Source organism: Lagopus muta, chromosome 17, assembly GCF_023343835.1.
Source record: "Lagopus muta isolate bLagMut1 chromosome 17, bLagMut1 primary, whole genome shotgun sequence".
Taxonomy (NCBI): Eukaryota; Metazoa; Chordata; class Aves; order Galliformes; family Phasianidae; genus Lagopus; species Lagopus muta.
The window spans coordinates 9,052,637-9,080,038 of record NC_064449.1 but is presented as its reverse complement, the minus strand read 5'-3'; the positions used below and the strand labels follow the sequence as shown (position 1 = coordinate 9,080,038).

The window sequence follows — 27,402 nt, the reverse complement described above, 5'->3', positions numbered from 1 at the left end:
CCCAGCTACGAAGGAGGGTTCGCTGAGGGATTGTAAAAACATTGTGTTACCTACCTCCATCCTGGATTTCTACTATCCATTTCAGTCTCCTGGTGACTGTTTTATAAGTTTCAATCTGTGAATAAGTGAGTAATGTTTCTTTTGGGAATGTATTCCTCAACACTTAAGTGCTGAGAACGTTCCCTCTGGGCAGTCTTAGCAGTCAGTTTGGGAGCATCATGTTGCTTCCTTGCAGGGATATAGGAAAGAAAATAGTTGCCCAGCAGGAAATGTGCCACATGTGGTGGTGTTATTTGAAGAGGCTTCAGGAAGATTGATTTAGAGCTTCACCCTCAAGGTGAAAGTAATTCCTCTCCTAAGGTAAGGACAACTCCACAATAGGATTGCTTACAAAAGAATCTGCATTTCTTCTGTGCTGTTCTGTGTTTGTGCTGTTTATTTGCTATTCAAAAATGAAGTTGCCCTGCTCATCTTCTTTCACATAAGATGTTTATTAACTTAGCTTATTAAAGAGACAGAGTAGAGAAAAGATATGTGCCCTATTTATTTACAAGCAAACAATCTGCAGAAGTATGCTAAGGATCTTCCAGGAACAGATTATGCCTTGAAAGAATAACAATACTTAACAAAAACTTCGTCTGGCAGATATCACACCTGATTTTTCAGGACATGGCATAATGTCCTGAATTCCAGTGGAGTGTGCTATGGGGCATTTATATGTCTGAAGCTTACCTTAGTCTTCCCTTCCGTAAGGATTCTTCTTTTAATTTTTCACATGTTTAGGTTTTAAATGATAGCTTATTAAAAAAAAATTGATCTATGTTCTTTCCTAAAAATAGAAAAAAAAAAAACAAGTTTACCTTACTTTCAGGAACTTTTACCTTGGCTTTTGACCCCCTACACGCTGTGAGTTTTGAAGGGACAGACTTCATTCATCCAGCAACCAGAGCTTATGTGGCCCATGCTGAGCATGCCTTGATGTGACAAGGGGCACTGTGGACATCCGTGTGTCAGTGAATTTCAGGACCTATGAGTGCCTGTGGCATTTGGATAGTTTATTGAACATACATTAGCCAAGCAAAGACAATGCCACAGAAACATCAGCGTGTGCTGATACTTTCCTGGTTGCATTTAGCCCATATAACTTACAGCGATGCTTCATGTTGTGTTAGTAATAAAAAAAAATAATAAAAAAAATGCAGTTTGTAAAAGTAAGTGAATTTTAACAGGCAGAATTCAGTGTGGTATTTGACACACGCTGAGAGGCCAGCACATCAGGCACATTATGAGGGCTGCGCTGGGTGCTGTTTAGCACAGTGCACTTCAGCGTTGTTCCACTATCTGTTAATCAAATCTGAAGGTTACACATTGTTTTTGTAAAGTCAGTGACAATTTAGCACCACAAATTATTGAAAGTGATAATTCAGTGGAGTGATTCATCTACACCATGCTCTGGTGTTTGGGGAGGGAAAGCATAGCTCTCGTGTTGTTTAGCTGCTGGCACAAAATGACAAGCAATTGTCAGGAAGCATTTATTTTTCTCTCTTGACATTTCCTCCAAGTAACATGCAGTATATATATTTCCTATAAATCATAATGCTGCATTTTTCTCCTTTCCTCCTCCAAGTCGGTGAGGCAACTGCAAAATATTAAGCACAGGGAGAAGCAGAGCCAGGCACGTAGCGGGGTATGACCCTCAAATCCTTGGGGAAATTCCTTCTGCGAACCTCCAAGCTGTGGTGTTTGGAAGGCATTCAGATTTAACTCATTCATCTCTTCTAACCACAGCTCTGAAGGAGATTGAAGAGCCTCCAAGAGTTTTGCGATAGCTCTTGGGAAGCTAAGAGCACAAAATAATCAGCCCTTGGAATTGAGAGAAATAGTGTATGTGAATGACTTAAAGGATCTCATAAAATCAGCTCAGTTTGCAAGAGAAAAATAGAAGAGGCAAGAGTGTTAATATGTTCCACAGTATTTTGTAGAATGCCATTATATCAAAAAGTGAAGTAAAAGGTGTGTAAGATGTGTTCTTTAACCTGAGTTAGAAACTGGTGCCTTCAGGTTCTGGACTCATTCTGGTTTCATTCCAGATCTCATGTCAGCTATTGGAAATAGGAATGAAGAACATTTTTCTCCACAGATACAAGTTGCAAAACTTTTCCTTTTTCTTTTTTTAGAAAAACCTCAGATTCTCATATCCCACACCTCAGATTGTTCAGTTTGATTTATGTTTGTGAGCCACTTACCCACAACAGCTTAGTATCTCAGTAGACCACAAAAGGACTGTGGCCAAGGACTTCACTTCTGTTTCTCCTAGAAGTGATAAACTCTGCAGATGTGACAACTTTGTGCAGCACTGCTGCTGCTGATGGGATGGTTTGGAACCCAATGAGCACTGCAGCATTTGGAAGTGCTGACTGGGTTTAGCTTGAGCCCTGCAGACTTTAGGAACCCTAAGGAGGTTTCCGATTATCTGTAACTTCCACTGGGACAAGACAGTGCTGCATAATCTTAGAAAAGCCTTCTGGTAGAAGGAACAGCTGGAAAGGAGAGTTCATGGCAGGGGGAAGGATAATCTTAGGTATAAGTCACTACAGCTTAATTCAGCTTTATGCCTGACTGTCTGCACTGATCTCCAGCTGGGCCATTCCTCACTCAAAGCAGGCAGGCAAACTTGCAAAAAAATGTATTAGCTAGTGTGAAAACAAAAGGTATAAGGTATAAAGAGAAAAGAATTAAACAGGAAAGGAGGAGAAATATGGAATTGTGGTGATGTGTCTTTTATGTCTGGAAATGACCCAAGAATATTGGGTCAGAATATGAAGAACTGCAGTGGAATCAAAGGGCACCAGACCTGCATTTCTTGAGGGTGATGGTGAGTTCAGATTTGGTCTTGAGTGTCACTGTAGCATGGTTTGATGGATACGACAGCAGTCCAAGGAGTCAAGGCTATTACAGTGGAAACTGCATCCTCATTGAAATGGCAAAACTCCCATTTATTTCAGTAGGGACTGGGGTTTACCTCTTCTCCGTGCTCATTTAGTAATCTGCTCTGGCTCCAGCATTACACTGAATACCAGTGAGGTGCCAAGCAGGGCTGGCCCCCCTGGGCCAGTGCTGCTTCCAGTCTTGATGGCAGGCAGTCACCAGCAGCTCATCTGTGCCCCACTGAGGGCTGCAAAGTTCCCAGATGTGCAACTCACTGTGTTTCTGTGTTTTGTAGTTTTTGCAGTGTGTGAAATGCCTGCTGGCTATACCTGCATCTTCATAAGTTCTATGCTTGAAAGGCACTAGACAGACGTCAATGTTACAATTATTATTGCTACTATCAAAACATTTTCTAACAAATGGTCAGAATCATATGTCAAAATGCGTGAACATATGGATAGAATCTGTATTCAGGCTAATTTGCTTCAGTTTTTTTTTTTTCTTTTTAAGCTCTTTTTATGTCGCTCCCTCCTTCAGCATCTGAAATAACTGCTACCTCTGCAAAATTCAGGGGTAAGGCTGCAGCTGGCGTGTATGAAGATTTCTTTTGCTCCCACAGTGAGGTGTATAATTGACAGTAATGGCTGTAAAATGTAGAGCTCAGAGACTGGGCTTTTTTTTTTTTGCTTTCTGAGCCACCGCTGTGGGAAATACACAGTTTGATCTATGGCTGAACATTTCAGACTAGTATTAATAAAAGCAGAATGTTAAAGATCCATTTCAAGAATAAATTGTCTAATTTGGTTTATAATCCTAACTGTTGTTTAAAAAGAAAGAAGAGTAATAATGAAAACAAATTGCTCCTGGTTTAAATATTAATCTTATATGGTAATTGTGTCTGAATAAATATTTCAGTTACACAGAGTGGATTGTATTGTCAAATGTAGGAAGCTGTGCTGTGGCTGAATTCAATGCCCTGTATTTATGTTTTGTAAAGAAGAGCTGAGCTGCTTTGAAAGCTTTCTTCTGCTCTGCCTGCTCTGTGTGTGTCACTGCGGATTATGGCATGCCTCCATGAGTGATGTGTGCTAGCTGTAGGAAAGGAAGGACACCAAATTGTCACAGGCTCCTCGCTGAGGTTGCTTCAGCCAGATCAAAATGATCTATATCTTCATAAAGCCAGCAGCATCCACAGCACTGTGGGCTTTGTATTGTCTAGGAATGGTAATCGCAGCTAGAAGTTCTCTGTTGTAGTTTCAGGCAGAGCTACTGTAGCTGTTACTGTAAGTTAACCTAATCTAGTTATAAAATTAAGTGCCACCAAACTTCTCTAAATAGGCAACTTACATTTCCAGTCATTTAGAAAACTGCATTGTCAATTACTGCCTTCCTTCTTCATCACAGTTCCCTTCCCCTGCTGAACCTTGGTGGTGTCTTCACCGCTGTGTTGGTGAGGACTGGAATTACTGCCTGCACAGTCCCCAGATACAAAGAGCCTAAAAAAAAAAACAAAAAAAAAAAAAAAAAGAAAAAAGAACTTAATATCTTTATGTGGAAGATACCAATGATCAAGGTTTGCTTTTTGCAGATCCTAGTTTAGCCCTGCAGTGCCTTAGCAAAAATATCAATACATTTTCAACATACAACCTATTCTGAAAATAGGAGCATGCTTTAATTAATGCTCATTAGTACTGGTGAAGGTGTCACCATTACTTAAGGGAGGAATATCTGCTATGGATCTGAGAACTGCTTCAGTACTCTTCATTTCTATTTCTTGTACAAATAATTCCCCAGTTGTTTCTACTTCATCTTTTCTCCACACAATTCACACATTTATCACATTTTTATAAAAACTTTCTTGTCAATCCTCGACTGCTCCACATTTAAGAATATTTAGTGGTAAAGCTAAATTACTATTTACTAATTGCTGGTGGGCACCAGTAATTTTTAAATTTGCTGCTCCTAATTTTGCTTCTCCTTGAATTTTGCAAAAGATTTTGTCTCTTTTATGAACAAACAGTAAGAACTCTAAATTATTAAGAAAATAATTAAATTATTAAGAAAACAGTAAGAGGTAGAAACATATTTGGTAGCTCTTTTTCTTTGGGAATTGTCAAAGAAATGCATGGTTCACTTTGGTTTCAAACCAGAAATTACTGATTTTATTTTTTATAAAGAAAAAGAAATTGCTCTTTTCTGTTCCTTACGTTTCAGAGATACTGCTATTTGTTGTGTATCCAAGCATGCTGTGATGTGGAAAATAATCCATATTACCTTTTAAATCCATGTTAGCTTTGCTGGTGTTCATAAGCAGCCCACTGTATACCATCTGTACTCTACTTTGAGAAGCTTGGTAGTCAGAGGGAGATTTGTGTTCGTGATAGCATTCTGAACTTTGTTTTACTGCTTTCTTTATATAGTCAGGATGTCTGGGAGCAAAAGTGTAGGTCATGCTCTTAATTATGTGGCAGACCTCTTTGGAGGGTTCTGTGTTCCTTCAGGGGTCGTTTTCTTGCAGCATTGAGCAAAGGTCAGGAGTAATTCTCTCCACATGTAATTTGGTAAATTTACTGAATTGAACTGGCGAATTTGCTGATAAATGATAGCCCAGCTCAGCAGAATATTTAAATTCATTCCTATTTAGTAGAGTACTTACATGGATGCTCACTATATAAACCAAGATTGACCCACAGGAGACTGAGCAAGCTTGTTTCAGTGGTTTGCTGAGTAGGGATCAACTTCTGTGCTGTGGCTTTAAGAAAAAGCAGTTGGCCGTGCGCATTACGGAGTGTTCCGATGAGCAGCCAAAAGATTGAAGCCTGGTTTTCTGTAATTGCTCCTTTGGATTGAGTGTGTATATCAATTCTTAGGGAGTGTGCAGCATCCTTCCTGTCAAAGGATTAACTGCTTCCTCTTTTTTCCTCTCCTGGCTGCCTGCTTCCCAAAACTTTAATGACCCTCAGCCACCAACCTTCTGTCCAAATTTTGTTCAAATTGGTCAAATGTCGTTGGAAGGAATGATAGACAGGCAGATTGATTACATAATCCTTTAATTCTTAAGGAACCAGGCTAAAAACAAAAAAGGCCCATCAGAGTCATATCTGTCACTGCAAAAAAACCAGTATTTTTTCTAAGTATTTTACCATATGTAATTGCAAACCTTTCTTATTATGGTGTCTGCCAGTTTTTCTGGAGACTCTACAACTGTCTTTTTGCTCTGAACTTGCTCCATATTTCCTGTTGTTTCTAATTATACTCTCCTACCTACCTGCTCTAGCAGTTTTCCCTCCCTGACACTTAAGTCCTTAAATACTTGTGGAAAGTTAGCACTTCCTGTTCTTTCCGTCTTTTAAACCTCACCTACTGTTTTGTTTTGTTGGTTTTTTTTTTCAGAGTATTGCCACCCTAATCATAGAATTGTTTGAGCTGGAGGGACTTTAAAGGTCGTCTAGCCCAACTTCCCTGCAGTGAACAGGGATGTCTACGGCTTGGTCAGGAGGCTCTCAGAGCCTCGTCTGGCCCAAGATCTACCTTCTGCTCTTCTTCATATCACTGCAATTACTGCACATTCAGGCCCTCCAAAAATCCCACACATTATTTCTTTTAGTGATTTTATAAGAATATTTTGATTTTGTTATCTTACAGGGGCTCTTATTCATACACCATTCTGTTGTGCAATGAAAGCAAAGCTAAAGTCAAGAAGCTTGAGTAAAGTAAAAAGTAAAACCATGCCTAAAAATCTAGCTTAAGTGAAAATTTTGTCAATGCTGTGTTTTAGTTCTCCATGTCATTTGAATGCTTTTATAATTCCTAACAGCTTCCCATTGAATTTCTCCAAGAATCATGTTGGTCTGAAGGTCTGAAGTAGGGCCTGTCTGATTTTTTCCAGCTTTTTTTTTTTTTTTTTGCTTTGAGGTGATATTTCAAATTTATACTTTGCTGGTGGTTGTGTTTTCCAGCTAGTGCACCTTTGTGTATTTTCCATTACAATGGAAGAAGATTGTCGTGTACATTTGCAGTTGTTTCATTTTAGCCTTGGAAAGAAAGAGATTATAGGTTCATTTGAGACACTAAAGACTCGAAATTGGACTATGAATCTATAGTGCAATAGCAGTGAAAGTATAAAGCAAAGAAGAGTCTATAATTCAAGCAAACTAATATTTAGTCAGCTACCATGAAATGAAATCCTGCCTGTGATACTTGACTTTTTCCTTTCTGGTCTGATTGTCATCTTCATGTCTAGCTGTGCTATTTATGAAAGGAAACACAATTCACAAATTTTAATAAAAGGGCCAAATTTTGCAACACCTCTGAGTGAATATTGATCTTCACTCACTGCTTTTCACATTTACGTGAATGATTTATGAACCTGTTGAAAATATTAATGATTGCTAGCACTAGTGAATTCAAAATTCTAATAATTAGGGTCTCCCTTTCCTCAGTTCTTTAAAATCTATATTTCTTTTTAGAGAACTAGGTGCACAGCTTTCCTCTGTCAAATATAAAGATTTTTTAAGTACAGTCGTGAGATTCTTATAAGTGGGAGCAGTGCAGTTTGTACTGCTGCCCAGGCCCCAGAGTTGGTGGCTGTTTCCTAGAGAACCTACTTTCAAGATCCAAGATGAGTGTCTTCAAACATGTTGATAAAAGTGACTTAAAAGTCCAAATTATATTAAATTGAAGATTATCAGATACTAATGAAGCATTTATGATTTGATACGTGCGCCTTGACACGGGATTCTCTCGTTAGGTTGTTTCATGAACTATCTCCCTAATTCATGTCATGTCTGTTTCTCTCTCTCTCCTCCAGTTTTCTAGTTATCAGCTTGATCATATTACTGCTTTTACTGAAAAAGTGCTTTATTTTTGGAAATGGCAAACAGCTGTGTTGCATTCCAACCACATACTGAGATAAGGAAATGAGAACCTACCATTTCTCAGCCTGCCTCGTTAGATCAGTGGGTTTTCAAAGCCCTCTTAAATTTATCTGCAAAAGAATTCTTTTGTTTACAGCTAAATTGAGGTAAGGAAGGAGGCTGGAAGTCATTTGAGAATGCAAAAATGTGGAAGGAATAATTTTGAATGAGAGAGCTATTATCAGCCATTACATGTTTCCAGAAGGTCTGCAGACTTATTTAATGTTTGGCTATGAGGACTTGTTGTAGGAAGTGAAGCTGTGTTTGGCCACAATGTCCATCTGAGTGTCTGGAGCATGCTATGATCCAGTTGCTCTGAAGAATGGCTCATAGAAGGCTTCAGATCCAGCCAGGGTGGCTCCTCTGACTGCTTTAACCATTGGAATAATCAAGTTTTGGAGGAGACTTTCAGGGCAATAGAGGGATTAAAAAGCTGTAAGTACTTTTGTAAAATGGAGCTTGATAAGTTTATCAAGAGATTATATGGTTGCAGTAGCAAGGAACAAATCCATATGGACCAAGATCTCTTCCTGCCCGGATCATCATATAAGTGCAGCTCTGTCTTCCTTCCTGTGCTGACAGCTTTTAATGTAGAATGAGTGATCATAGCTTTCATATTCACATCATGTGTTCTTCGTGTCTGCTTTAGCAGCTCCCGGACTGTTTGGCTATAGAAGGTTAGGACTGCTGAATAATCAATTGCTTATGATCAGATAGAAAATATAGAGCTCACCAAATGATAGCAGTTGAGTGTACTTGTGTGCATAAATCAATGCAAATTGTTTCTGTTGTCTGGAGACACATTCACGATTATCTTGGGAGTAGTTTGCTGATCTCAGAGTACTTTCTAATGGATAATTATCTGCAGCATAATAGCTGTGGTCATAACTTGTCCTTACTATTTTCTTCATTGCAATTCCTCAGAGACTGTGCAAGGATTGCCAAGCCATACATCTCCTCTTATATCTCACTAATTCTGAGCTCAGGTGAAGCTGAGCCTAAAAAGGTGTGAAAAGTCAGGTGTGTCAACAGTGGTTGGAGTGCAACCCAAAATGATTATATCGCTTGATTTAATGGAATAGTTTGTGCTAATGAGGATGTGGGTTCTGTGAACTTCTTGACTAGCACATCTTTTAATGTCACAAGAACATCAAAAGTAATGATTTGTTTTGACAGAGCCTAGAATTCAACTGCAAACCTCTCTCATCGTTCTGTCTGTATGATTTCGTCATGACTACCAGATTATCCCAGGGTGTACAGTGGGTAAACATCTGCTCAAATACGAAAACTATGCCATAGCTGGAGTGGAGAAAGGGTATTGTATCATTGGAGCTATAATAATTTTGTGAGCATATCTCTTTGCGTATGAGGCCATGTTTGAAATATGTAGCTAAAGCAGAGCAGTGTACAATTCTGGAGATACTTATTTCATGCTGCCCTCTTTAACTTGTAAAACATACAAACCAAAGATGCATACTTTTATGTGTATTTGCAGTCATCATTGGTTGCTAAGAATTAGTGGAAAACAACACATTTCATTGAAACAGTACAAGTTTTGTAACAGGTAGGGAGCTGGCTTTCTGTATGTCCTTATCACGCCCAAACAGTTAGATACTTCACAAGATTTTCAGTATTTAGGTTCTGAATGAGGTTTTTAGGACATTTCCTCCTGTATTGTATGGTTCTTTCATGAAGTTCTCATTTCCCCCTAAAGAGTAGCAGATATAAATGACAACAATGAAATTGATGCTACATTTAAACACTGGGCGTGCTGAAGTTTGCGAGTGCTGTGCAGCTCACAAATGTGGTTGTGAAGGTGAGTGAATGAAAAGCAGAAGTAAGAGGTCGGCACTTAATAATTTTCATGTTCTAGTAAATGTAGTCTTTTGATAGAACCTTTCTGAGCATACTTCTTGATCCATTATTTTCTGCATAAGGATTTGTTTATGAAAGCAGCTTTTTTTTTTTTTTATAAATAATTTTATATCAATACTTTCTTCCATTTTAACTTGAACACAATTATTTGTCAAATCACATGTGGTAGAAGAGAACAGAAGCCAACAGGCAACAAGATGACCTCTGGTTACCTGGTAAGTCAAGTTTCAAATCTGTAAGAGTTGATGGAAGTGGAGCTGCCTCCATTCTTATTTCTTCCTGTGCCCATATATATGAACACTAATGTCAGTGCTCAGACTATCCCAGCATTTCCTATCACAGAAAGGGATCTAAGTTCTATACTTTGGAAAATGATGTGCAAAGATTTAAACTCTCATAATTTAATCCAACTTTGAAATTTGTCCCACTCTGACAGAGCCTTAGACCAAATAGCTTTCAGAGGTCCCTTTCCAAGAAGGATTATTTTATATTTTTTTGTGTCTTTTAGCCCAAAGATTTTTCAAAAGAGAGCGGAAAAGGCAACTGTAGATATTCTCTCTTTGGTTATTATTATAATTTTTTTTCACAGTAATGCTTAAAAATAAGTTAGAAAGATACTTGAAGCTCTTATAGTTTAATATCAAGGAAGCTGGAAAGCATATCTTTTTTTAATTCTAGACTCAAACATTTGGGAAAGAAAATATGGTTTCTTTTTTTAGCTGAAATGAACTTTGCACTTTTGTAAGATGTTTGAGTTCAGCAGAAACACTTGCTCAACAGTTCATTGCAGAGGAAATTCCTATAGCAAGGGTGCTAATTTCATATATTGAATATATTCCAAAACAGGCACTGATTTTAAAATATAATGAATCTTGGAGTCTTGTGAAATGTAGTGCTGCTTCCATATATAATTACATTTGTTGAATAAGTGTGGGCTCTAATAAGCAAGACATGAAGAGGATATGTTTCAGATTTAACCTTGGAGACAGAAGGAGCCTATGTGCTAAGATGTTGGATCTCCCAGTCTTGATATAAGACTACAATTTCAACAATAAAAACATGTTAGGAGAGATAATTTTCAAATTATTTTGGATTCCAGAGTTATATAGCCCGAGTGGGCATCAAGGAGAACAGCTGATGTTTGGAACACGGATCATAAAGTACCAAAACATTGCACCCTTGCTGTGAATGCAGAAATAATAACAGCCTTGTGAAGTGTCATTTCTTGGGGAGACTCATTCTTGAAGTACCTTTTAGACAAGTTTCCCAACTTTCTTGCGCTGGGGATTCTTCCTGACCTTTTAAATGTATTACATTTGCTAGAAAAATAAAAATAAATGTTGAATCAATGGCACTAGTGGTAAGATTATCTAAGAGATTCATCTGAAGATGCGCAAGAGATGCAATCATGAAAGGTAATAACAGGTGGAGTTAGGGGAGTAAAATTTTTACTCTTCAGTGCTTCATAGCTTATGTGATTACTTTTCACCAAGACTGTGATCGCTACCTGGAAAATGCTGTAAACTCCATAATGGGCACTCTGTAGGAGACAGAATTAATTCTGCTTATATGCATTCTACATTTTGCAGAGGGCTCACAGGACCAGAATCAGTGACTGGATTATAACTTTGCTCAGTGTGGTTTTGCCTGATGGTATTTGAGCTACTTGGGCAGCAGTGCTTTTTGTTGTGAGTTTGTATGCTGGGAATACTCAAGAACAAGTATTTGTGGCACTGTGCCTGTGCCGTCTGACTATGAACGTCCTGGGTCTGGTTCCTTGCTGGTTGATGAGCACTATGTTGGTATGGCAGCTCCCTCTCAATAAAGGGTTTTTTCATTTTCGTGAGACAGTGATGTTGAAGTGCTAGCGACATTGATAACTGCCTGGGAATTTGTGATGTGAATGAAACATCCAAGGCTTTTTCTGTTAGAAACATTTAAGACTGGTATTGGCTGGTGGACTTGGGCTTATGGGACATGATTTGGGAGTAAAACTCCTAAAGCTCTACAAGTCCCAGAAAAACCAGCAGTCTGCAAGTAACACATCACTTCTGTATGCACTAGAGAGTTATTTAATTGCGGCTTTTATACTTGGTTTTTCTACTCACAAAATCAGTTACTTTTCTCTTATTTGGCATTTTTGTCAGTTCAGAAAACAATCATCAGTTTCTGCAGTTGACTTGTACAGCAGTGTCTGAGCCTCAGATGGACCCTGTAGAAATTCTCCCAATTAATAATGATCGTTCTTTGCCTATATATGTGGTTTGCTCTTTTGCAGCTTTATCACATGTATGAGTTGTGCTATATTTATCATTATTTTTATGCTGAGGACAATAAAAAGCAGCAGGTAGAGAAACCCAGACTGACAATGTCTTTGCAGGGTTTTGTTAGGCTTAGTGCTGTCAGTAAAATTGTTTTCTTAACCCAGCTATTCAATCCCACCTGCATAGAAACAGTGATTTTTCTGCCACTGCCTCATGATTGGGCTACTTCAAAAGTGCTTGATGTTTACTGACGACTGTGTTGAATAATTCATTGAGTGATTATTAGACTGGATGTAATAAAGTCAATGTTGATTTATCATTCCCTAAGCATAATGTAGTAAGTGATTACTGGATTTATTACGTCAAGAGATGCTCAGAATGATGGTTCTGAACTGAAATGCTGGGTTAGTGGGGAATTACTTTTCAGATTTATATTATATTTTAAAAATTGTTAAATTTTATTTACTTTTGAATGGTTTTAATTATTTGGGAAAAGTGCTATCAACAGCTGGGTAATTGTATAGTGAATAATTTATTTGAAAATAGCAAAAAAAAAGTCAAATAAATAATTCAGCAAATGTTTCTCGACCAGCACTGCTGATGCCGTGGTCCATAAAGACAAATCAATTTTTTTTAAAGAACTTTATTACATGATTAGCAGACTCACTTGGTAATTTTTCTTGTTAGTTGGTTCACTTACGCACCAATTCCTTAAGAAAAATGATTTTTCATCTTACCCATCGCTGAATTTTTAATACAAAGATGACAATGAATACAATTAAATTTTAATGTAGTACTCTATGTATCACCTTATCTCGATGTATCAGTGTTGATTAATGATCTTCCCTGTAATACAGTGGGATTGATTCTAGAGACATCAGATTGTTAGAATTCCCTCTCACCTTGGGAAGGTCAGAACCCCATGCCTTGGTCTTTCCTGTCCGTGTTCAGAATATTTCATCCTTTTTGCAATTTGTTATTGGGCTGATGTGTTCAGCACATCTACTACTTTACAAGTCGTGGATGTTGCAGGAATTGCACCAAATTCTTTAGTTTTATTTTAACAGACATCTAAATGTTTTGTGAACTCCACCATTTTTTCTTCAGTAGAATGGAGGGGTGAAAATCTTGTTTGCCAGTTAGGGTCATATCTACTGAATGGATTGGTGGATCAAGCATTGGATGTGTGGAGTTCAGCAGCTGAGCCAGCTCCTCAGCTGGCAACAAGAAAAGTCACGCTGTTGTACTATTTCATGTCAAATCTTGCAATATTTGATTTTTACCTTACATCTCAGTTTTATGGGTAAAATCGTTTGCTGAAATTCTGCAATTTTTTCTTGTATGGATACTTGTCCAGTAAAGCTTGAAAATATTCATTGTTTGCACTCTTGCTCAGAAACTAGAAGGAAAAGACAATCAGATTTGTTAAAACAAAGAATATATCTTTGCCTGTAAGACTGTTTTGAGGGCTTTTAGCTTGTGGCTTTTGTGCAGGGAAGACTGGTAAAAGAAGCTTATCCCAGAGACAAAGTTTCCAAGGACTCTAAATCAGTAGCAGAATGCTTTGTCTTCCTATACTGCATTGAAGAGTTCAAATCTTGCCTGAAGCAGATATGTTTGTGTGCATTGTTCTAGAGTAGACTCGCAAAGGAAAACTGAAGGTGGTACATTTTGATTGCTGAGGTTAAAGATAAAACAAACAAAGAAAAATATAAAAAACAACATGCACACAAATATTAAATGTGGATGTGAAGTTTAAGACCATTATTCACCATTTGAATGAAGATGAAGTTGAATTTAAGACATATTGCTGCTGCTGAATCTGAGCAGTGGCAAGACAGTAAGCCATCCATAAACCCTTTCCACAACCCAACTGATAGAACTGGAAACAGCTCGCATGGTGTGTTATCTACTATGACAAAACAGCATATTATCTTACTTTTACCCAAAATTTTGTACTTGTTTTGAAATGACTTTATTTCTGAAGTTGTTGAGGACAGCCACCACTCTGTGGTGGGTAAGTCATTTTTTTTCCTTTTTATATGGGAAAGTCATTTTCAATTTAATTTTTTTCTCCTATAAAATGGGAATAACTGTTTTCACAAACTCCCTGAGGTCTCTCAGGGTCAGCTGTGCTGATGACTGCCTTCTTTCATGCTGGAAAGTTTTCTGCAGTTATCCATGGAAATATTTCTTCCTTTTCTGAGCACTGCTGTTCCATCTCAGCCTGACCTGTGCAGCATTTCAGGCCACAGGTTCTTTCAGTACCCTGCAAGAGCAGTACTGGAGATATGGGAACATGTGTGGAGGTAGAAAATGATCAAAATTACCTTCTTAGTTCTTCTCCCTTGAGGCTCTTTCATTAACATTCCTATGATATATCTTATTTAGCATATTCATGGCTTTAGGCTTCTCATGTCTGCTGTAGCCTTCTAAAGACAGTGACAAAACTTTGCATGAAAAACATTAAATGCCCAGTCCTTTTAGTGGGTTCAGAACAAATCTTGTTCTACGAGCATTATATAAAGACCAAAGCTGATACCACAGCTCGTGAAATCATGAATGGGATGCTTGAATTGACTAACTGCCAGCATCCAGTAGCTATTCTTGGATTTACTGGGTCTCTGCTTGAAAATTGTCCTGCAGGGCATACCAGCCCTAGAGACCCAGAGGAGTGACTGGTTCTTTCCTTAAAGAATCTTGGCATAATGACTTAGGTGTTATAAATTGGCCTTGGGCCTTGAAACCATCCTGTCTGATTTAAAAGGAGTCCCAGGCCAAAAGGGCAGAAAAGAGATTAAAAAAACCCAACCAACCATTGGCCTCATTTGGGGATGTCAGAAGTAAAAGATAAAGAATGGCTCTGCAGAGGAGGAAATACTCCCCTGGAGAGAGGACAGTGTTCTGCATTCTTAATTTGTTTGAACTGCTTGATCTCTTGGACAGGAAACAAAAGGCTGTTTAAGAATTACAGTGTAGACCTGCTTGTGGTGTCCTGGCTGACAGGAGGAAAGACCAGCCTATTCCTTTCCAATCAAGTCTCCTGTATTATTGTTGTCCCAGATTTTTTTGCTTGTCTTTGCGTTGAACTGTGACTGTTTCTAAGTGGGTTTATGTGATGCATGGCTCTATCAACAAGGAGACTTTGTTGGCACCACGATCTGCTCTGTCACACTTTAACAGTAAATCTATGAAGTAGTGAACTCCAAAGTGAAGGACTGGTCTTCAGGTTATCATCAAGAACTGTTCCACTTTGACCACTCCTCACCTCAGCTTAGATTGCTGTCGTGAACCATTGAGTTTGGCCAAAAATTAAAGGAAAACACATTCAGCATTTTGGTTAATATTTTGTAGTTGCACAGCATGGGAATAGTTGTTTAAGAATATGCAGATCATGCTCCACTTCTCTCTTACCATCTTTTCCATTCCCATTCACTCCTCCTTTGTTTTCCTAGTATTCTTCCCCCTTTTCTCTTGTGTCTTAATTATTTTTTTCTCTTTTTCTTCTAATCTCTAACATACCTGGAAAAGGACTAAGTTGATCACTTTTTTTGATGATTGTCCTGGCAGTTTTAAGTTTTTCTGTCATGTTTTGCCCTGCGGTTCTCTCTTGTGCAGCAGCATCTCATTGCTGTGACAGGACACATTGCTGGTGACAGCACCAATTCTACAGTGCCGATGACTGGTAGCAGCAGACACCAATGCAAAAATAAAGGCAAACAGCCCGAATAGAATCTCAAAACCAAGGTTCATTATATGATGATTTAATTAGTTCTTTACACACAGAAACTGTGACAGAACAAGCTGTACAAAACAGGACTGCTGCTAGGTATTTATAGGCAATGTGTTGCCCATTCCTAATCATACAATTAAGGTAACCGAGTTTCCATAGCCACAGCTGTATGATCCTACCTTGGTCAGCATGAAATAAGACTGCATTCAGTGCTCGTTTAGAAATTGTGCTCTTTTTTTCTTTCTTTCTTTTTTTTTTTCCTACATGAAGAAATGAGAAATTGAACACAATGTATTCCATTCTGGAAACACACGGGTTCCTTTTAAATTCCACCCAGGATTGCAAAGGACTCAATACATCCATTAAAAGACAAACCTTAAAGATGATCAGATTAAATTCTTCAAGCAGTAGCTTTAGATAAAGCATTGAATTTAGCCAGCATGATAAAAATTCTGAGTATCTTGGGAAGAATCCCAAACAGGGGCTGTTGTCAAAACTAGCCTTAATAAAGAATATGCCTAATGTTAGCTATTTCCCACATCAGCTAAAAAAACCTGCTGGGTTTTGAGCACATTTTTTTTGTGATTCTCTAATCAGTTCCTGAAAAATGTTTTCTTTTTCTCTATGCTGCGACACTTCAGTATTGTCCCCTTCTTTCACTCCTTGAATGTCATCTTGCTGAAAGGAATCATGCTCTTTCCTTTCCCTCTGCACTAACATTGATGATCTTTTTGGCCTTCAGTGCTTCCAAAGTAAAAGCACTGTCATTCTCAGTGTTCCCTGGATTTCTGCACCATTAAGAATTTCTGCATTCCCCAACAGCTTTACAGTATATTGAGTATTTTCATGTCTCTATAAATGCCACTGGACTATAGAGCTCACCTTGCCAAGATACGCAATAGAAACTTTACTGCATTGCTTTCTATACAGTAGCTGATTTTATTACAAGCTTTGGAGGAACAGCACCTTTGAGCCCCTTTCTAACTTCCTCTCTTTACAATTCTGCTTTATGGTATTCACTTACGAGAACTGTGTAACCTTTTATGAAGGACAGCATATAAAGACAAAGTAACATGGACAAGTTGTCAGTAACACCAATATCCTGGAAAATCACGTCTCAGGTCTTTGTTCTTTTCTGGTGTTTTGACTCGAGGATCCTGGCCAGATTGGCCAATACTAAATAGTCCTGTTTTGTAACTCTCCCCCAGCTGGTTATATTAGATACTCTTGGTTTAGATGAGGACAAAACTGAGCTTCAGGCAGACATTCTCAAGGTAGCAAAAAATCATTTCCGTGTTTTCTGACCCTCTGCTCTGAATTGCCCACATTTACAGATCCCATCCAGAGCTTTAACCTCTGTTGTGTTCCTCTTTTTCAAAAAGCAGACGATAATTTTAATGCAGTGCTTTCCCCATTTCAATGACCGACTCGCTTTACATCTGATTATATTTTGCTTTAACAGGGAGGAAATAACAATTTGCTCATCAAGGAGAGAGCTTTGGAGTCAAATTTTTTGGTCTGTGCAGATAAACTTGCATGTAGCTTTAGCCTTGAATTTATGTTGAACTGCCTTTTTTTCTGTAACCGTAAAAGGGAGCTGTGCTTGGCGATCCATGTCCCTGAGTATTACTAAGTCACTTGAATGTATGGAAACTACTCTGAGATCTTAAGACAAGTTCAAATGATTAATTCATTATTAAACCCATCATCTACCAAATCCTCTTTGTGGAAGAGCCTCAATCCAATGTTTTATTAACATAAAAGCAATTATATTACTGTCTTATCAGTCATGTGTGGATCCTTTATTTTTTTTTTTTTGCTTGCTTCCAGTGCGGATGGTCCTTCCTCCGAAATCATGCAGATTGATTTTGAAATTGAAGACCTTCCTGACCTACCTGAGACCCAGCTCATCACATGGCAGGTAGAATATCCTGGAGATACAACATCTGATCTCGGAGTCTCCAAGATTTACGTCAGCCAGAAGGACCTGGTAGGAGTTCTCCCTTTGGCTATGGTAAGAGAATGTCTGGCATTCTACAAGTTTTGAATAGTGGTTTACAGTTCTCGAGTCTGATGGGTGCAAGTGATCTGCTAAGAGCCTAGGGGATGGTTTCAGTTCCTTGAGAAACAAATTCTATCATGTGAAATTTGCTACATAGCAGCGCAGTGTTTGAGGGCAAAACTCAGCTTCTTGTGGAAAGCAGTGCTATGCTCTCTTTGCTGTATGCACTGACTTCTTGGAGGCAGGAGCTGAATTTGTGGCATTCCCAGTGCTCAGACTTCACAGTTGTTTCATGGAATAGCATCCCTGGACAAACATTTCAATGTGATGTGTGTGCTAGTTGAGTCACAGATAATCTTATCTTTGTTCTAGGGTTAAGGGCTCCCCAAATCACATTTTTTTTCTGCCTTTCAATTCTGATTCCAGGATTATTTTGGAATAAGAAAAGTAAAAGTCATGGTATGACTTCTGAGTGATTTTTAGTTGTCTGGAGAACCCAAAGTATAGTACACAGACTTCTATTTTACATAAATGTATTCAGATGGGCTGCTTCACCACCCCAGTGCAAACCATAAGGTTTCAAAAATGCCTGATTCTTTAGACTTTAGCTTATCTGAAAAATAACAATGTTAGGTAACCAAATTCCAAGTAAAAACTGTTTTTTGAGCTGCTTCTTCCATCTGTGTTTCTGCATTGTCAGGGATGGAGTATAGCAGTCTATTGAGTGACTTGCTCCATTTTGGTTTTTAGACAATCTACTAAAAATATTGACACAGTGTTATTTAACAGTGAAAAGAAAAGCAAAAATCAATCTCAGAGTCTTTAAAAAAATGTAACCTGGATGGTTGCCTAGTGATAACCTGTTAATTATGCCATTACCGAAGGCTATGAGGTTGTTCTATGCACTTTCAGATTCAAAGAAGTGATAATGGCTATTATTATAATTTACCAACTTTATAACTACTCACATGTTGTGATGCTTTAATTCACTAGAGATATTTCTTCCCATTTGTAATGGCTCATGCTTTCATTACCAAGCTGTATGACACAGCTGAAACAGCTCTTTCCATCTTGAATCATGGCCATCTAGCAAAGCAGAGCTGTATATCTTTGTTTCACACGACTGTTTTTATGGACTAGTTCCTGCTGTTGAACAGTAGGTAATCTTTGTTGTTTTGTTGATAAAAGAAGAGGATTTCAGGTCTTCAGGTTGGACTCTGATGTACAGTCACATGAGTTCTGGAGTGCTGAGGACTAAGGCTGCAGAGGTGATGTGATTTACATAACCCAAATTGTGCAGGGGTTGGTTATATTAGTCTCCTAAAAATGAAAAATGAAGGAACTTATTTTTTTCTTTTGGCACTAATGGTTGCAGAAAATACTGAATCTTCTCACACATGTCCATGATCCGTGACTTCTTTAGTACAAAGCAATACAGTAGCCAAAAATAGCTAATAAGAACAAAGACAGATTCTCCTGCAAGTTGCTACAAATCAGCTCACTGTCTTCATTTCCATTAAAAGAAGAAAAAAGCTAGCCCAATTTCAAGAAGCACAAAATTCAAAGGTCATGTAAAGTCTATAAAGTTATCAGTAGGTGACATTTTACAAGGCGACAGGTGTTGGAATAATGGGTAACAGAGAAAGCAAAGATAAATGACAGAGATCCCCTAATTACTGACAGACTCAGAATAGTTTTAACCTTATTTGCATTAACTGGAGTGTCAGGGAAGAAACTCCGGAGTATCACAAATCTCCAAATATTTGTGGCACCACACTTTTTACTCAAGAAATGATGATTCAGGTGCAGACCTTTCAAGATGTGTAACTGAGCTTAGTTTGGTACTTCAGATTTCCCTGTGAACTTAGCAGAGCTGGTTTGTAATTTAAAATTTAAAATAATTGTAATAAAAAAGAATAATTTATTCTGTTTAGGAGGAACCACTGTGAAGGCAAAGTACTATATTCTCTCCTTCAGTAGACTGGGGTTAAGTTGGGTTAGTGTTTCTGGGCTTCTCAGCAGAACACGTAATTTCATGTTTAAAAGCACCAAAAAGAAATACTCTTGAATATTTCAATTGCAGATTAATTTTTCAAAAGAACCATTTTACTGCTTCAACATTAGACAGAGCTTTGTTTGTTTGTTTGTTTTTTAATAGACTAACACATGCCACCTCTGCGCCATCTTTTTTTTTCTGTAGTCTTTTCTGACAGCTATTATGGATTTGTAAATTGCAAAGCAGAAGAATGGCCAATTTAGAGCTTCCTGTTTTCTTTTTTTCAAAATCTTGTAAAACGTTGCAGCAGCAAGACTTAAATATCCATATCAGGAGACACCAGCAGTGCCTATTTTTTTTAATCTATATAAAAAGGGGGACTGACTTTTTATTCATGTGGATAGCGATAGGACAAGGGGGAATGGATTTAAACTGAAACAAGGGTGATTTAGGTTAGATGTTAGGAAGAAATTCTTCACTGAGAGGGTGTTGAGGCTCTGTGGAGCACACTGACCCAGAGAGGTATGGATGCCCCATTCCTGGAAGCATTCAAGGACAGGCTTGATGGGTTCCTGGGCAGTCAGATCTAGTAGCCATGCCCATGGCTGTGGCATTCCAGATTTTGATACCCCTGGAGGGTTCTAACCCAATACCAGCAGCACATGATGCAGCAGAACGCTCTAAGATGTTGATAAAATCTGTGGGGTGCATTTTAAGGATGCATGGGTACCATAAATGCTGGTATTCCTGACACTTTAATAACGCTTTTTCTAATTATGAATTGTAACAAACAGAACCTTGGTACATCCTGGAACAATCTTGGCATGCTGTACATGGGACCCCAGACAGCCCTTGTTAGCAGAACGGGGATGGCATGGGAAAAGATGTTTAATTTGGGAACATCTAAAGAGCCTATGAGCACCTGTCTGGATATTTGCAGTGCATGATCCTTTTTTCCTTTAAGTCCAATGAAATACAGGCAATGATGTTTATCCAAGGTTACAAAAAAATATTGGCCTTTTACCACGATTGCTTTGTGGTGCTGTATACAGCCACCCACTAAACCACTGGGAGTATTTAAATGGCATAATTGTCTCCACAAGCCCATTTTGTGCTGTCATTCAGGCATTCCTTGCATGGCCACTGTCTACTCCCTTCTCACTGCAGGGTCTGTGTCTATTGGTAAAATGTGTTTAGAGAGCTGAAGAAGAGGGGTCTTAAGCACGTGCTGGTCAATACAGGAATGATAGAGTTCTGGACTTGGGATGCCAGTAAATTACTCCATGGTAATTACTGCAAATTTGACACTTTGCAGAAAGAAATCTAGTAATGGCATAGTGAAGAATGGAAAAAAGATAAGATACACGTTGAGATACAAACCCTAGCTCCTCTTAAGAACTTTGAAATATGACAATAAAAAAGCATATGGTCCATTTGTTCATTAATTACCTTGAACATGCTGAACTACTGAGATTTTCTGAGTTGAGGATGGGCAATGTAATGTGACTGCAAGTGAGAATGTATGCTTGAACCTTCTAGAAAATGATGTTTTATATTTTACTGGTATACGAAAGAGTCAGCTTCCAATTCCTATTTGACTTCTTTCTGGTGTTTCTTTCCTGTTCTTCTTCTCTTCTGTTTCACTAGGTGATGAATGGCATGGGTTTAATCACTCAAATTGCACATTTGCTGCTATTGATTCTTATTGTTTTTTAAATATTCTGTGAGCTTTTTCATAATTGTCGTGTTCACCTTTTGTTGAACCTTAATGATTAGGTGAGGATGAGAGGCACATGAGCCATCTGTATACGTACAAGATAATCCCTAATGAGAAAAGCAGAGGGCAGATATGACATACTGGTAAATGGATAAGTTGAAATCTGTTCTGTAAATAATAATAACAAAAATGATGAATAAAAATATACCTTGTCTGGTTCTTAACTGAACCAGCTCTGGACCTGTAGATCACTTGCCTTTGCTGTACATGTGTCCCAAACCTACTCTGTTGGTGTCCTCACTTTATTTAATATATAAATTTAGTACATGCTCTCAGTGATGAGGAATCAGGGCAAAATCTCTGCTTCATAAATCTCACAGGGGGATGTGTAAGCACTAGGGCTGATAAATCCCTTATTAGAAGACTCCTTTAACTGGAAAATGTGGTGTTAACTTCATTTTTTCTTAGAATACAGAAAAATACTTTCTGGTTAAACAAACAAACAAAAAGAAAAACCTTCCACTTATATATATTCCAGCAGAGTTATCAGAGAAACTTTGAGTACAAACCCTGTCTCCCATTGCAGATGAATATGTTCTTTTCCTTGGACCCATTAGGCCCATTTTGGCTTGTGAGAAGCTATATTTATGGCAGTCATATTAAATAAATTTTACCCAAAACTTGAACACAAATTTAACATTATACCTTTTGGATAATTTATTGATTCAACTTGCTTGTGGTGTTCTTTATAAACATTTAATGAAAATGTTGACAGCATATAAACCGTTCTACCGTCAGCATAAAGAGCTGGATGAATAGACCAAATAAATAAATAAAATAAATTGCTGCAACAAAGAGGTTATCTATTATATAGGAAGTGTTCCCACATTAAAATAATTTCTAATAATTGCAGGAATCAGATGTAATGGCAGTAGCAGCCACTGCAAGATTTAAAATGCCTATGGTATTAATGCCCATATAAATATATCAATATTAAAGATTTCATTTTTAGCTAGTGCCATTTATTTTCTGGTAGAGCCTTGATATCACACTCAGACTTAGCCACCAGTGTGCTCAGCAATGCACAAATACAGATTTAATTCTAGCCTCACTCTGAAGAACTCAGAAGATAAACAGACGAAGCCAATCATCAGGATGGCAGAGGGCCCGTGCTGAGGGACCAAAGTAGGATCCTTACTATCTACCATCGTAAGCTTGCTATTAGGATGCTTTTAGGTGAACTGAAGGCTTTTCTCTGGAAGAGCTGAGACCTCAGTTCCCATCCACATGCACGATACAGTTGAGATCACATCAGCCAAAACCAGCTGCTCTCTTGAAAGCAGCTTTCATTAACACTTGTGCTGACTCTCAGCTTTGTGTATGAGATGTCTACATACTACTTACAAACTTTAACCTTCTTAATCCATGGATTTTAAATTAGAGTTACAGTATTAGTCAAATTTTTACAAATGTAGTTTAATGGCATGCATTTCTCAAGAAGAACCTTTTAAATTGAGATATTAGTAAATCTGAGACAAAGTCTGCTAATGGAAAAGGGAGAAACTGCAAGTAATCATTTTCTTTTCATAAGCATATTCTATTGCCTCCATAACCAGGTAGGTCAAGGCCAGTTTTTTTCTCAAAAAACAGATTTCTCAGATCAGGTTGTCACTGTAACTGTTGATGCCATAGATTTACCTGGCTCAGAAAGCCCACTCTATGGATTGGTCCTCTGTGGTTCAGGCACTTTGACAGGAAATATTGAAAAGCCAATTAATTAGTCTTTCTGTGATGCATGAGTCCGTTTAGTTTCCATTTCATATTCTAATAACTGTAATGAGCCTGTACAGCTAATAGGAAAAATGTTTTATCCAGTAAACACACAATAATCTGTTATGCTTCAGAAACTAATTGAATCATAGATATGTGAAACTACAAGACATTTTTGCTTCATGTAGATTTGAATTTTTTATGTCTTGTTGGAGCCTGTGATACCGGCACTGATCTGTATCCAAACAACAAAGCAGGGAGCTGAGCAGTGCAATCTGGAGTGACAGTCCTGGTATTCCAGCATGACTGTTTAAGAAGAAAATATATTCAGTTGCAAAGGGAGTGATGTATAGAGTTTATTTTCCCATTACAATTGCCTGTTAAGAACTTCAGTCCTCTACTTATTATCACTATTATGTTAAACATTGGCCTTGCTTCTGGCAGCCTTCTTCTGCCTAACTACCAACACAGCAACAGATGCACATGTCACAAGAGCATAGAGTTTTGGTTTGCATAGAGAGGGGAATGAGAAAACAATGCAAGCACTTGATGAAGTGGTTGTTTCTTACCTCCTTCCCCGATGATTGCCATATTCTTTTGATTTTTTTTCCTTCTAGAATTACTGATGACACTGGGTCTCTTAATATTCGAAATAACAACCATTATCAATCTTCCTTTACAATTAAATATTCCATTGACCTCTTGAACACGCAATGAAATAGTAACTTTGGTTCATTGCAAATGTTTTTGCTACATAAATTACCGAGCAAAGAAAGCCATTAAGCAAGTTTTCCAGCATCAAACATTTTTCTTTTGCCAAAGGTTACTATGGGTTCATGGAGAAAGATCTTAAGGATGATGTTGTTTAAGACAAGAAGTTAGAAATCTTGTTTTTGTATCTGGAGCTGCAGTTGCTAGCTGACTAATACTGTAATCACCTGTAATAATAGCAGGCAACTGTCACCCTGGTTTTGTCTGAGTGGGGGAATGAGTAATGAGGATTCAGACTGGCTGCTGGCAAAGCTGCTGACAGCCACACAATTTGATGCGGAACATCGAAAATTAGGTTCCCTAGAGTAACAGAAACAAACACAGGATATTTTTCTTATGAATTAAAGTCTAAGAAAAACGGCTTTGCATAACAGCTGCTGTTTTTTCTTAAGTGCAAGTTACATATGTTTTTCTTGATTAGAAGCGTGCGATTGTTTTGGGGTGAAATAAGCTCAATCCTTCAGCCCTTGACAGTCATTCTGTGTTGCTCTGAGGCTGAGTGAGATGCAGAAGGTACAGGAAAACAGCAGATGCTGCAAGTTCCATCCAGAACTTGTCTCTGCTTTGGTGGACACAGACTTAGAAGATGTGGTCTGTCCATCACAGACCCAGTCTTGTCACACTGCTGGAAAGCCATTGGCATTAAAGTGTTGTGCGTTTAAAACAGATGCAGCTTGGTGGTGAATTGAGTTTTCAGAAGGAAGGTTTCAGAAGTATTTGAAGGTTTCTAAGCAGTCTGCTTTCAACAACTGAAAGGCACCTCATTTTCAGTAGGCAGGTGATTTTAAAGTCAGGATGTTCTAAAGTGCCCCACACTGAGCAGTCAGGATGATAAACACTGGTAAGCACTGAAAGCCTCGCAGCGTCTAATCTGGATTGCTTTTGAACACCTTTATATCCGTAAGTTAATCAGACTCAATACTAAAGAAATTTTGAAAGTTGTAGATTTTAAATTTTATTTAATTTTTAAATGAGGGCTGGTGTTTGCTTACTGTTACAGAGGTAGTCAGATTCGGTTTATGGAAGACAGATTACTGCCTTCTGTTCCTCTTTTGTTTCACATCAGGTTTCACTCACAGGATTTTTAGCAGTGCTGCCATACAAGGCAGCATTGAATATTCAAAACAGTCTTTAATTCTGACTGATAAATTGCTTTCACTGAAAAAAAATCACCACTTTTTCTTCTGTGCTCAGATTCAGTGAATTTGGTCACATCAGGATCCAGAGTTACAGTGCTTTAAGAAATTTTCTTCGAATGCATATGACACCTCCTTCCCCTCCCTTTGGAGCAAGCCTTTCCGAAAAGCAGTGAGATTCGCAGTGTAACTGAGGCTGAAGGAGCCCCAAATATTAGCTGCACAGCTGGATGGTTTCATCTTCTCTGTATGCTCTGATCAGGTGGCTACAGAAAGCAACACGTTTCCCCTTTGCCTTCTCCTCTTTGGGCTGAACAGGCTCAGCTTCCTCCTTCGTGCCATGTACTCTCAGGGCCAGCTTGGTGGCCCCATGCTGGCCTTGCTCCAGCCCATCAATATCCCCGAGTTGAGCTGCAGCCTCTGTCGGTTTCCCACCTCTTAATTTATGTGGTTATGAGAAGATTTTTCCCTTTTGGCATAGTGAAAGGGATGTTGCCTTAATTGGTTCCCTTCAGATTAGTGGTTTGAATAAAACATTGCTGAAGAAGGAGCAGCAAATTTCTTGCTGCTGAAATACACACATCACCACTGCTAGAGCAAAGCAGGCAGATATCACCACACTTTTCAGCTTCTTGACATCATATTCATCTGTTTTGTGATTTTAAGGGGCTAGGGCTTCCCCTTTTCCCCTCTCCTTTGAGGATTAAAGCTTTTGAAATTATTTATTTACAAGCCATGGAAATCTCCCCAAAATGGATTTTAACAAGTGTGTAATTGGATAATTTGACAACTGGTAAGCCGAAGCCCCAGAGATCAGGAATTACACTTCACTACAGAATAGTCGTACTTCATGCAGAATTAATTAGATTTCCTCTAGATTACAAGTAGCAAGAAGAGTAGTCAATTAAGAGAATTACTCTCTGACTCTTCCATCCTCCTTTTAATTGTCAGCCAATGGTTTTAAGAATTCTTTACTCTCTGTGGGATATCCTCAGACGCAGCAGTCCAGCCAAAGAGGGTGAGGGACAGTGGATTAAACACTGGGCCAGGATATGGAAGCAGTGGGCACTGTGTGTAACTGGCTCTCATTCTGAGGGGCTGACTGTTTGCTGGGTCTGAGAGGTGCTGGCTCCATGGGAGGTAGACAGTAAGGTGAATACTGGCTGCTGACCAGGTGAAAATAATGTACTTCAGCAGCACTGCTAGATTGAGTAATGCTCACTCCTCACCCCACCTGGCTCTCAGTTGGGTTACTACAAACACTCATGCAGCCGCTGCAGGACTGGGCTGAGGAGCTGAGCTTAGCTGAAAATCTCTCCCTTTTCCACTGGATCTTTCTAAACCCAGCTTGCTTCCTCACCTTGATTTGTCACCCACCCATACAAGACCATCAGCTTGACCTGTGGCAGATGCCACTTCAGCCAGTACCACTCTGGAAATGACAGGTTCAGGAGCAAAATTTGGGCAAAACTTGCAGGATTGGGGTAACTTCAACCTCTGTTATATAGAATTGTAGAAACATCAAGGTTGGAAAAGACCACCGAGATCACCAGTTCCAACTGTCAACTCGCTCCCACCGTGCCTGCTCACTGTGCCCCTCACTGCTGCACCTCCAAGGTTCCTGAGCACCTCCAGGGACAGTGGCCCCATCACCTTCCAGGGCTGGTGCTGACTGCTCTTTCTGAGAAGGGTGGGTATTTGGATATGGACAGGGCATGTGCTGTTGCAGCACGTGGAAAGCAATCAATTCTGGACATTCCTCTCCCAGAGCAGGATCTGTGGCACGCAGCCAGCAGAGGTGTTACCTTTGTGGTGATTTTTGTTGTTTTGCTTTGTGTAATGAATTTGAGAAACTGAGTTTATATGCAGTGTGTGTCTGAACCTTCTCTTCCTAATTAAGAATTTATGTTCAGGGAGCTCTCTGGTCCTGTACTGCCTTTCTCCTTTCTTTCACGCTGGCTTTCTGCAGGGGACAGCAGAGTCCCAGAAGGGGAAATACATTTGTTTAGGAAGGGATAAAGCAAAGCAGAAGACTGTGATCCAGCTGGATGCCTGAGTCATGCACTGTACTGCCTAGGGAGAAATTCAGTTACTGGACTGTGCAGAAGGATCTGTTCAGGTGCTGCTGAGCAGCATCAGAAGGAGCAATATAAACCCATAGCATCCAGGAGTGGTTCTGCTCATCTTGAACCAGGACCAGGGGGACTTGGCTTAAAGGTAGATGGCAGGACTCAAACCATGCAGAACCAAGATCTCAGTGCTTCGTGTTTACTGAATGCAAAGAAAAGGAATGT

At 38.8% G+C, this 27,402-nt stretch overlaps 1 protein-coding gene across 3 annotated transcripts in view; it reads left to right on the top strand.

The window, feature by feature from the left end:
• The window catches only part of TMEM132D (transmembrane protein 132D), a 215,527-nt gene that overhangs the window by 115,637 nt on the left and 72,488 nt on the right, over positions 1-27,402 (top strand). For all 3 annotated transcript variants that reach the window (XM_048964351.1, XM_048964350.1, XM_048964352.1), the window contains one exon: positions 17,547-17,730. In XM_048964351.1, coding sequence (XP_048820308.1) covers positions 17,547-17,730 — 184 coding nt within the window. The remainder of the gene's footprint in view (positions 1-17,546; positions 17,731-27,402) is intronic.